Source organism: Fringilla coelebs (genome assembly GCF_963513975.1).
Source record: "Fringilla coelebs genome assembly, chromosome: 19".
Taxonomy (NCBI): Eukaryota; Metazoa; Chordata; class Aves; order Passeriformes; family Fringillidae; genus Fringilla; species Fringilla coelebs.
This window is the reverse complement of record NC_140045.1, coordinates 8,313,560-8,325,725: the sequence shown is the minus strand read 5'-3', so window position 1 is coordinate 8,325,725 and position 12,166 is coordinate 8,313,560. Positions and strand designations below refer to the sequence as shown.

Sequence of the window (12,166 nt, the reverse complement as noted above, 5' to 3'; positions counted from 1 at the left end):
CACATATTCTCAAGAACAACACTTAAACTGCTCCTGGGAAACAAGATCCCTCTGCATAGTTTCCTACAGCCTACATTACCCCTTCCTCAAAACTATGCCTAGGCCAAAGAAATGAGTAAAGACAATTAACCTGCCAAGTTTTATTGCCTTCTTAAGGGAATATACTATTTTAGTTCTCCTTGAAGGCTCCTGATGAGACTCTCATAGCCTTAGTCTGTTCCTTTTAGTCAAAATCAAACTGTTGAATACAATAAATAGGTAAATGCAGGTCCTCAAACCTGCAAAATAATTTAAATTTAAAATACAAGAGATTGCCCTGCAGCTTTCAGTTTTGACTAGGTTTAGATTTGAAAAATTCCAACAGTTGCCAGCCATATTTTAAAATAAATTGCTGTTTCACACACAGAATATTTTACTCTAATCAGCACATGCTTTGTAGTAGGACTTCTAATTTTCAAAGCCACACCGGGCAGAAATTGCTACACTTTCAAACATTTCCAGCAACAACCTGAAAGTGAAACTGGTTTCACGAGTTTACTACTTCTCACAAAAAGAACAAAGTCACAACATCAGAAGTCATAAAAATTGCACGGGGCGGGGAGAGGAGGGGGGAGGGCGGGGGGGTGGCCGCAAAATATCCAAAACTTTTGAAGCGCTGATAATAAAGAAAACTCTCCAACACTTAACATGACAACGCTAGAAAACTGAACTTTAAAGGCTGGAACTACAGGAGGAAGTTGCTGAAAGCCGGTACTGCAGCGGAGCAGGGGGAGAAGCGGATCCGAGAGCGCCCGCGAGAAGCTGAAACTTTTTTCCGACACAAGAGGAAAGAGGGGCGAAGGACAAAACTCGACCCCCCAGAGCCGAGCTGCAACAAAGGGGTACAGCCGTGCCGCCCCCACGTGCCCCGGCCAGACCCCCCCGCGAACAGCAGCGCCAGCCCGGTCCCTGGAGCCCCCGTCCTGGGCGGGCACAACCCCCCGCACCCCGCGGGGCCGCCCCCACAACAGCCGGGGGTGTCCCCGACTTTCTCCCCCACACCGCGAGGCCACGGCCCCCCGCACGGGCACCGGGGATCGCTCACTCCCGCCCCCGGCTCAGCCCGCACCTCTCCCCCACCAGGGGCTGGGGATTCCAGGGCACTGAGGCGGCCGCACCACCCGCGGGCTCCGATCCTTACCAGCTCCTTTGTGTTTTCCATCAGGCCCTCATGGGCAGGAGCTGCCTGCTGCCTCTGCGCGCTCGCTCCAGGGACTCCGGCGCTGCAGGTGCCCGCGGTCGGGGCCGGGGCCGGCGGAGCGGGGATGGGCCGGGCAGTTCAGCGGCTCCGAGCACCGGGAACCGACCAGGACCGACTGCGGCCGCCGGAACATCAACAACACGAGCGCACGGCTGCGCAGGCGCGAACACGCCCCCACCGGGATCGGGCTGCGCGGAGCGGCCCCGCTGCCATATGCCCCCCCCACCCAGGAGAAATCATTTATTACCGGGGGTGAGCACTCCGCGCCAAGGCAGGGACCGCGGGGTGTAAAAGCAGCCGTGTCCACCAGGGAGTGGTGGTGCGCATGGGATGTCCCGGGGAAGGGCCGATGAGAAGCCGGCGAGGGACGAGTGTTACTTTCCGGGTCGGGGATCCCCCCCTGCGCGCTCGCAATGGAGCGGCCCAGCTGGGCCACGTCACGTGGCATTCGGGATGGGCGGGGAGCTGGGAGCAAAGGGAGGTGAAGAGAGGAGTCACGTGATCCAAAGGATCGCCGCCGGGGGCGGGAGTTTGATCACATGGGGCGGGGACGGGGCGGTGTCATGAGCCTATCGCAGGCGGGAGCGGGTCCAGGCGGGGGTCACGTGACCGCGGTACTTGCGTTCCGGTTCCGGGTCTGGTGCGCGATGCATGGTCGGGTGGCGGTTGTGGGGCGGGCGCGGGCAGCGGCAAAAGCGGGGGAAGCACCCAGAATGAAGGCGGCGAAGAAAGTGTCTAAAGTGACCAAAACGGGTAAAATTACGAAACCCAAGCAGACGGCGAAGCGGCTCCTGGCTGTGGCGAATCAGGCGGCGGCCGCCGAGGCAGCACTTCGCGCCCGCCACCTGAAGGCGCTGAGCTGCGTCTCGGGCGCCGAGCGGGAGCTGGAGGAGCTGGTATTCGGCGACAGCCTCAATGGGGAGGAGGATGAACTACTTCGGCGCCTGGCTGGGCCTCGACGGGTACGGCACATCCAGGCCCGACCCGACAGCGGCAGCCCCGCCCGCTCGCTCCCCGGGATCCCCCGGTCACACGGGCCGTTTGGTTGTTTTCAGGTTACTGCTGCAGAGGGGCAGGGCCTCCAGGAAGAGTCCAGTGGTTCGCGCACGGAAAATGAAGTGAAACGTGACTTACTGCTCAAAAATCCGGCCTGGGTAGATGAGGATGATGAAGCTGAGGAAAAGTAAGTTCAGGTTAGGTGATGGGAATTATGTATTATACTTGGGAGTGCTTGTAAGTGGCCTTGGTTTGAACGATGTTTGTGTACTGTTTGTTTTTACCCTCTAGTGTTGATATGACCCATAAGTACAGGAAAGATTTCATGAAAAGTGATGCCGAGACAACGCTTACTAAGAAAAAACTGAAGAAAAGACTTGAGGAACAGTGAGTTTCACTAATGTTTTTGTGGCTGACTATATTGACTATATTGATCTCATCATTGCTCTCCACGGTGGGTTCCAGAAGGTTGTTGCCAGACTCTTTTCAGTGGCACTTAGAACAGGATAAGGGACAGTGACCATAAACTAAAAGTTCCATCTCAACATGAAGAAGAATTTCTTTCTGGAAGTTAACAGAGCACTGGAATAGCTGCCCAGAGAGACTGTGGGGTCTCTCTCTGGAGGCATTCCAAACACACTTGGACATGTTCGCATGTCACCTGCTCCAGGTGAACCTGCTGTAGTGGGGAGTTGGGACTGGATGATCTCCCTTCCAAGCCAACAATTTTGTAAGCTAAAATATATTTATGTGACATTTTCTCTTTATCCACTGTTCTCATGTGGTCTCTTTAAAGTCAGGGCTTCCTGCAGTATTTGCAGGGTTTTAAAATAACAAATTATACTAAGAATAGTAAATAAAATGTGCCTTAGCATTGTCTGAACTACCTTGTTTAATACTTGTATCAAAGTGCCTAAACTAATTTGTCTTCTAGGGAATTATACAAGAAACAGTGAAATCTTAAATTTAAAAACAAAAAAACTTAAAAAACTTGCATTGTGTTCTAAGTACGAGTAATCCTGCAAAATTCTGACTGTGCTTTTTCTAAGTACTTAACTCATTGAAGGAAATTACTGTCTCACAAAAGTTATGGTTTTTTTCTCTTTCCTCTTCTTCTCATAAGGTTTCAGCAAGCCATGGGAGGAGTTCCGTCCTGGGCTGATCTAAAAAACAGGAAGAAATCCAAAAGGACTTTGAGTGACAGTAAATATGCCCAGTGCTATTCTGATAAGTGTTTCTGTGATTTCCTATTCAGCTTGCTAGAAGATAATTACTTTTGATGTCTTCTCAGTTTGCTTTGTTCCTTCAGTGTGCTTTAATTTAATTCATTTCAGTGAGGAATGTGTTAATTTTGCTGTGGGTACTTGTGCAATTAGCTGATTCCACATGCTTTGGTTTAATGAGGTGACAGTGATGAAGATGATGATCTGCTACGCAGGACTGGCAATTTCATAACAAGCTCAGAGTCTCTGCCAAGAGGGATTTTGAAGGTAAAGACAAACCATATATTTCCACTTCAGCTGGACTTAAGTGCACGCTTTGACTCTTGTTGTGTAAATTTAGTGATTCTGTGAATTTGTTTCTGCAACTAGAAGCTTTAGAGGATAAGCAAATTGAACAATTCATGTGAAAGCATGAAACAATAAACTGAGGTGTATTGTTTGACATAAGAATTTTCTGCACTCTAAATAGCATCTTGTAGTAGGATTTTAATTTCTGCAGAGGGAGAATGGAATTCTCCCACAACTTTGAAGTGACTGAAATGATCTTTAAGAAGACAGCCTTAAATGAGTATTTCTCACACTGTCTCCTACAGCTATCTCAAATGAGTTAGAATGCAGCTGGTTTTGCACTCAGTTTTAATGCAGATAAAAAGGCTGCTGAGTTTAGCCTGTGTTTGTACTGAAGCAGTTTCTTGAACAGGCTGTGTGTGCTCTGCTTATGTCACGCTGCCCAGAACTTCAGCACAGAGCTTGAGGTCTTGTAGCATAAAGAGTAAATGGCTTTTTATTCAGCATAAGTGATTGTTGGCTTTTTTTTTTAACTGTCTGATCTGTGTTGTAGATGAGCACCTGCCTTCCTGCAAACCAGGAACGTTTTGCCAATGGAAAACTGGTGACAGTGCAGTTTCATCCCTCAGCTCAAGTGGTGATGACAGCTGGGCATGATCGCTCCGTGTCCCTCTTCCAGGTGAAGAAGTTAATTTTGCACTCTGCTGATGGTCACTAACATAGAATCTTTTTTTTTCTCTGCACACTGTCAGTGATTACACAATATCTGTGGTTACAATGGAAATTCCTTGGTTAAAGGCATCTTGAAAGGAATTTCTACCTGTGACTTCATACCAAGCACATGCAGAGTACTGGCAAACTCTTTGTCTCAAGAGTTTTTAGCTGAAGATTTGTGTTTTAAAACGTTTGGTTTGAAGGTTTGCAAGTGACAAGTACTAAGGAGATTTTTTGTTCCTAAGTTGTTTAGAGTGCCTGTAGCGGGAGGAGCAGTGCACTTTGCTTTGAGATTGTAAAAAAAAATTGCTGTGAAGCCATGTTGGGGATGGAGAGGCTATGCTGAAGGAAGAAGGTGTTTACCCTGAGGCACTGCCAGGCCCCTCTGAAAACTAAAGATCCTAATTTTATTTAGGAATTCTTAGCATGGCGTAGTGTCACTGAAATGGTCAGACAAATGGAATGTGATACTCTCACAGAGCTGCAAGAAAACCCAAATCAAAGCAGATGTTTCCATTTAGAAAAAACGCCGTAGAAGTTATTATTTGAACAAAGCATGGGCAAGATGACGAACGGCAAGAGGTGTGAGGTCTATCAGAAAAGCAGGGAGTGCCTGCTACATGAGGTGAGGAACTAAGAACCAGATCATTTGTAGGAGAGAGGAAGAATTTAAGGCTTCCCACTGGTGTACCTCTTACTGCTTAAGTCTCAGCTGAGAAGTTGGTATGATTTTTCTTTGTAAAAGTATTCGATATATTCCTCAATATGGCAACCTGGTTTGTTGCTTTCTCTTTTGAAGGTGGACGGTATAAGGAACCCAAAAATACAGAGCATCTATTTAGAGAGTTTTCCAATTTATAAGGCTCGTTTCAGCGTGGATGGGGAACAAGTTATAGCCACTGGTACTCACCACAGCATGTTCTTTGTGTATGACATGATGGCTGGGAGTATCATCGCTATCCCAAAAATAAGAGGTATGTTTTGCAGCTCTGAGTGTCTGGGCACAGTCAAAGCTGTCCCAAGTAGAGATGGCAGATGAATTGCCTTTAAAATGAAGTGTGGTGGGTTGTTGGAGGTTGTGTTTTTAACATGTCTTCAAGGAAATAAACTACCTTTACTGTTAATTGTCTGGGATATTAATTATCACACATGAGCAAGGTTGAGTTTAGCTTCTCTGTGACAGCATATTGCAGCAGTGAAGAGCTGGAGTCAGGTTTTAGTCATACTCATCCTACCTCTAAATATTGAGGCCAAAGAATAAATTGCACCAATTTCAAGTTTCAAATCTCTTTTTAAAGGTGTGGAGGAAAAGTTCCTTAGAAACTTCGAACTCTCTCCAGATGGATCATTTATGCTGCTGATTGGAACTTCAGGTTACCTTCACTTGCTGTCCATGAAGGTATTTTCTCTGCATGGTGTAGCTTTGCTTCCTTGGTGCCTTTTCCCTTTTGAATCTGCTTTTATGTCATCTGCAAGGCAATCTCACTTTCAGCTGAAGCCAAGGTATGACACATACATACTGTGACCGCCCTCAAAAATGTGCTGCAGAATCAACCCACTGCACCTTTAGGGAATTATTTTGGACACTGAGACTTTGTTCCCCAGCTCCATGGGACTGGTGGAGCTCAGGGCAGTTCCGTGGGGTTTTCAGCTTGAAGACGTCATGTGTCAGTGCTGTATTTCAGCTGCTTGCACAAGCACTGTGCAAGCAAGAGGAATGGAAACAACATGGGAACAGGTACCTGGGGGTGGAAGAAATATAGGACTGCTTTTTTGGGAGTCAAGCTAGTGCCTGCTGCTGTACTCTGTTCATGAATCATGCCAAACACTGATTCATAATGCGTAGAGCAATCTTTCAGCTGAATTTTAAAATGCCTTATGATGGCAGCTGGATTTGTTTTCAACTTTCAGAGGGAAAAATACTTTAAAAGAAGAAAGTTCAGTTTTGTATAATTCAGGCCCTTCAGTGAGGGAGGAAACAAGTGTTGATCCAGCTGCAGTTAGACTCAGGAGCTTGTGTGCTCTGCTCTGCAGGCACTGGCAATGTTGGTACTGTTCTCGGAATGTTGGGGTAGATAACTTAAGATTTCTGTGGGACAGGAAACAACTTTTCTGTAGATTTTTGGTAGAATCTCTGTCAGCATTGTTGTTCATACTGCAGACAAAAGAACTGATCAGCACTATGAAGGTGAATGGAAGGTGCACTGCCTCTGCTTTCACCCCAGACAGCAATAAAATATACAGCTATTCAAGTGAGTATTGCAGCAGTTCTAGTAATAATTCCATTTAAATTGCGTGAGTTCTTAGAAGTCACTTATAGTTTTAGAAAAATAATTTTCAAAATTTATACTGGTATCTCTCCTAAAAATACAACCAAGTGATCAGTCATTAAAGAAGGGAATTAACTATTTTAGTATGCCTTTAATTGTTTTAAAATACCCTAAATTTGATGGTTGTAAATTAGCTTCTAGTTGTCATGTAATTAATTTTTTTTTTAAACAAAGTGATGTGTATGTGCATTTTCTCTAATTATCTTTCATTCTGCAACCAGAGGAAGGCGAAGTTTTCATTTGGGATGTGAGAAGCAGAAAGAGTCTACATAAATTTGAAGATGAAGGATCTTTGGAAGGAAAATGTATTGCTGTTTCAAAAAATAACCAGTATGTGGCATGTGGGTAAGTGACTGAACTTTGACAGCTTCTTCTGCTATCATTTTGTAGCTTTTCAGTGGACCTATGGCTGGCTGGTGAGAGTGTAGGAACATGGTTTGGTTCTAATAAGCAAAGAGTAGGCATGAATAGATTAATATTTCCTATTTTATGGTAATAATTACTTTTCTCTTTGTAAATATAAAATACTATAGTACACCTAAAACAATAGGAGCGATACTGGTATTACTCCTGCCGTGTTTGGGTTCAGCAGTTAATTTTGAAATCACACTGACTAAAATCACCAATTCTGTAACAGCAATGCTGATTCAGGGTCTTCTCCCTTTTCCAGTTCTGTTCCTTGTACTCTAAATTTGGCTTCTGCAAGGCAGCACGTTAGCCTTTCAAAAGGGGCCTCCACTCAAAGCCACAAGCTGAAACTGTTTCTCCAAATTTACTGAGATGCAGTTTCAGTTAGTGTGTGGATTCTTTTAAATGAGAATAGCAAATGAATAGAAGAGTACAATATATATTTTCCTAGCTTACTGTACAAGAGGATTTTAAAGTGAGCTTATGCTATGGTTACAAAAAAACCAACCAAACAAAAAAAAGCGGAAAAAAAAACCCAAAAGCCAAAACCAACCAAGCAAAAAAAATACCCAACAAACAAACAAAACCAAAAAAACTTGAAGTTACTAAGTTACTTCAGAATTTTTTGATACCAAGATCTCCTTGCTTTGAATTCATCCTGGTAAGAGATGGGCTCGTCAAGGCTCTCCACAGTTGAATCTCTTTATTATATAAAAAAAAGAAAATGCACTCCAGCAGAAAACCTGAACTCCTCCACTAGATACTGTTATAAACTCCAAAGCAAAATCAAGCTCCAAACAAAATATTATTGCAGACTCCAGTAAATAATTGGAAATTACATTTTCAGGTGAGTAGTGATTATAGATAACAAGACAGTATGTACTGGAATGTTACTTTTCAGTATAATCTTTGTTCATTTTGTTCTTTAGTTCATCTTCTGGAGTTGTAAATTTATACACTACTGATGCCTGCCTCAAAGAAAACCACCCTAAACCAATTAAGTCCATAATGAACCTTGTTACTTCTGCCACCTGTGTGACCTTTAATCCCACCACAGAGATTTTGGCAGTGGCTTCCCGTGACACTGATGAGGCGGTCAAATTGGTATGTTCAGCTTCTTTTTACAATATTTCTTTTAAATCTTGCTCAAAACACTGCTGGTGACAGAATAAAACTGATATGAAGCAGATAAGATACTGCAAAAGGTGCTGGACCAACCAGATCAGGACATGGCCAAGACACTCTGCATTTACAAGAGTATACTTTCATTTTCTTTAGTAAAGTTGCTTTGAAAGTAACATATTGTTGTTTTGTTTACCTTTTTTGCCTTTTTAAAATGCTCTCTAAAATGTTTGGAAGTGTTTGAGGCCCGGTTGGACAAGGCTTGGAGCAACCTGATCTAGAGGAATGTGTCCTAGCCTATGGCAGTGGGTTGGAACTGGATGAAAACTCTTAAGGTCCCTTCTAATCTAACCAGTCTGTCATTCAATTTCAGTGCTGTAAATATATCTCAGCAACAAATGTGAGTTTTCAGCAGTTGGTAACTGTAACCATCTTACTATGGGTTTTTTTTGCCAACCTTATCAGAATTCTGGCCAACAGAGGAACTGTTGGATTAATCTGAAGATTTGTAGGCCTGAGAATTGCAGTAATTGGTTCCATGATGTGTTCCCTGCTCATTTTCTCCAATTGACTTCTATATGTAGAGTCATGTAGGGTAGGAATATAACTGAACATTTGAACTTAACATTGAGCTTCAGTTACAGATTTGTAGTTTAATTTTATTTTTAGTGTTTTTTCCCAACTTTAAATTCTGACCTGTTTCTCAATAGGTGCACCTTCCTTCATATACTGTATTCTCAAACTTCCCAGTCTTCAGAAAAAAACAGATATATCTTACTCAATCTATGGACTTCTCTCCCAGAAGTGGATATTTCTCTGTAGCAAATAACAAAGGCAAAGCTTTGTTATTTAGGTAGGTACTAAATTAGGTTCATTAATCCCAGATAACATGTTTATGTTCTGTAAGATGGGGCAGATGACTGTAAGTGATGAAGTGATTCCTGATCTGAATTACACCTGATGAATTGCTGGAGTCTGGAGTTGGCTTTCCCTGCTGGAGAAAAACCCTTGTTCTTTATCTGATTATGCAATACACACTGATTCCATACTTTTTGATTTTGCTCCCCTGCTGGTGTGGTCAAGGGTGAGGAACAGGGCTAACTTTAAGCAGGAATATATTTTTTTTTTCAACTCACAACTTCATGGTGCTTGAAAAACTGCTTAATTTTAAGATGAGATTTTAATGATTTATCAAGACAGGGAAAATTTATAAAAATATTCCTAAATGTGAATAAATCTTGTGATTTGTCCTTTATTTGAAATTAAACTGCATATTATAATGGCACTTAAGTTATTCTGGCAGGTGGATGTTTGCTATCATTTACTACATCTATGTTTCAGATTAGCTGAGGATACTCAGTGACACTGCTGAAGAGCTATTGTTTCTTTGTGTGGTCCCCTCAACAGATTACTGAGAAGTTTTAAATCTCTCAATTTTTTTTCTTTAGGCTGAAGCATTATTCATTCTTCTGAAAGAAGATGCAGGAGAAGATGAACCAGTAACTGAGGTGAAAACAGCACTAGAAATGTTTACGATGATGGCTTGAGGAGCCTCAAAATTTTCGTTTTGCTGCCTCCGCTTCTTTATAGATGGCAGGAAGATTTTCTTAGCCCTGTGTTATCTGTCCTGCCTGGGTCACTCATGGTCTGGAGTAGTACTGGCCTTGTTACTCTCAGCTTTTCTGATAATGCAGCAAGTTGATAGTTCAACTAAAAACCACTGTCAGCTGGACTGAGTTGATTATATTTAAGTCAATATCAGCAATGTTGATAAACAGCTGCAGGCTGGCAGGAACTTGGCTTGATCCTGTTCTGAAGTATTGGGCAGAAGCCTGCATCATTTCATATTCCTGTTACAGTAATTACTGAAGTTTGAAGCATAGTTTGTGTGCAGATATGATTTTATTGTGCACTTAAATGTCTTCTTGGGAAACTAGGAAATCTTGTAGCCTTGACAATAATACACTAGATTGACAAAACTTGTTAATGAGGGGAGGCTGAACTTGTTTAGACTGGAAGCAGCTCTGACTGCTGCATGTTAAGCTTGCTTAGAATTTTGTGATAGCTCAGTGTTTGGAAAATGCTAACAAAATTATTTCTACTCGTCTTTCCCCAGGTTTTGTAACCTGCAGATAAAACGATGTGGACAAAATCAAAGCTTTTTTTTTTTATTTTATATGGAAGTTACAAAATACTAATAGAATATATGTATTTTTAAATTTGTTTGTTTTAAATAAAGGTACCTGGTAAGTTTCCAGGCAACTTGTTTCAACTTATTCTAATGCTTCCTGTAAGTTTACCAGTAAGATTTTATTGCTTGGCACTCAAGCTTCTGTCTTCCAGAAGTGCTTGAATGTCTTACTTATTATAATTATGTGAAATATTCCAGTGCTGAAACAGAAATTTTGTGCAAACTGACCTCTGCTCCATGCATTTAGCAGGAGCTTTTCCATCAGCCTGGTTCACTTGAGGGTGGGCTGGAAACAGCATTTTGCAGCCTGGAGGAGCCCAGTCCCCTGAGACCCTGTTGGTGTTGCTGTTGCAGCTTAGCCCAACTTCCCAGCTGCAGCTTCAAGGTGCCCTAAACCAAGAAGTGAAAAAAACCCCACCCTGTTTATGCTTTCCTGCCTCCTGTGTCACAGAAACAACTGCATCTAAGATAGGTTAAATTCTTAAGGAAAATCCCAGTCTTTTTGTGGAAGCAAGGAATCCTGAGTATCACATGATTTTTAAATCAGTGGTGAAATTTAAATCACTGGTGAAAATACATGAGGATCCCCATGTGACAGTGATCACAAGGTTCCCAGGATGAGGGAAGAGACAAGAATGTTGACTCCATGTTTTAGAAGGCTTGATTTATTTTATGATATATATTAAAAACCATACTAAAAGAATAGAAGAAAGGATTTCATCAGAAGGCTTGCTAAGAATAGAAAAAGGAATGGATAACAAAGGTTTGTCTCTGACCGAGACAGTCTGGACAGCTGTGATTGGCCATTAATTAGAAACAACCACATGAGACCAATCACAGATCCACTGTTGCATTCCACAGCAGCAGAAAATCATTGTTTACATTTTGTTCCTGAGGCCTCTTGGCTTCTCAGGAGGAAAAATCCTAAGGAAAGGATTTTGCATAAAATATCCTGGCTACATTTCACCCTTTTTATTTTAATAAATTAAAAAGAAAAGTGTTTGTAATTTCATCTGCTGGGTCCATGCAGAGGAAAGAGCAAAAACATAAGAGGTTTATTTTTTGCCCATCAAAAATCCCAATCAAGTGCTGATGTGGAATCATCAAGAAAATTCTTCACTTGCAAAACACCAAATTCCATCACATCATCAAAACAATCTTATAATATAAGAAAATGCAAAAACAATGCAAAGAAAAGTCACTGCTTCAAGTCCAAACAGCTGAGTTTGAGGAGAAAGTCTGTGGACTGAAGATGTTCCTCTTTGACATCTCTGAAAGTTCCTTTTGCTCCTGAAACAGGCTTGCAGAATCCTGAAACAAACAATTGCTGAAGAAAATCCATCAATAGTTATCAAAAATCCATTGACAGTTATCAATTTTGAGAAAACTTCTGAAATTTCTCAGCCACAGCCCTTAATTGAACTACTTGGGCTTAGGCTAATTTTTGGCTTTTCAATACCTTTGAGCTGCAGCTCTTTCAAATATTTTTAATTTGATGTTTTTTGGTTTTGTTTGGTTTGGTTTTTTTGGTTTTTTTTTCCCTGAAAGAGCAGCAGCAGAGAGGAGCCTCTGAGGCCCTGCGGGGGCCCTGGCCCTCGTGGAAAGATCAGGGATCCCAGACCTGGCCCACAGAACAGTGACACAGGTCCTGACG

The 12,166-nt window shown here is 42.6% G+C and overlaps 2 protein-coding genes across 8 annotated transcripts in view; one reads left to right on the top strand and one right to left on the bottom strand.

Moving 5' to 3' along the window:
* MBTD1 (mbt domain containing 1) overlaps positions 1-1,402 on the bottom strand; it is a 35,609-nt gene extending 34,207 nt beyond the window's left edge. For all 7 annotated transcript variants that reach the window (XR_014616617.1, XM_084218248.1, XM_084218243.1 and 4 more), the window contains exon 1: positions 1,181-1,402. Coding sequence is in view for 5 of the 7 variants with exons in the window: in XM_084218243.1 (XP_084074369.1) it covers positions 1,181-1,201 (21 nt within the window). In the remaining 2 variants the exon portion in view is untranslated. The remainder of the gene's footprint in view (positions 1-1,180) is intronic.
* Positions 1,403-1,883: 481 nt separating this feature from the next.
* Positions 1,884-10,597, top strand: UTP18 (UTP18 small subunit processome component). The gene is made up of 14 exons (XM_084218293.1): positions 1,884-2,202; positions 2,296-2,423; positions 2,528-2,623; positions 3,360-3,439; positions 3,641-3,726; positions 4,301-4,426; positions 5,261-5,435; positions 5,760-5,860; positions 6,623-6,713; positions 7,013-7,136; positions 8,129-8,303; positions 9,032-9,174; positions 9,770-9,829; positions 10,438-10,597. The coding sequence occupies exons 1-13, from the start codon at positions 1,888-1,890 to the stop codon at positions 9,792-9,794; spliced, it is 1,665 nt and encodes a 554-aa protein (XP_084074419.1). The 5' UTR covers positions 1,884-1,887; the 3' UTR covers positions 9,795-9,829; positions 10,438-10,597.
* Positions 10,598-12,166: the final 1,569 nt, after the last annotated feature.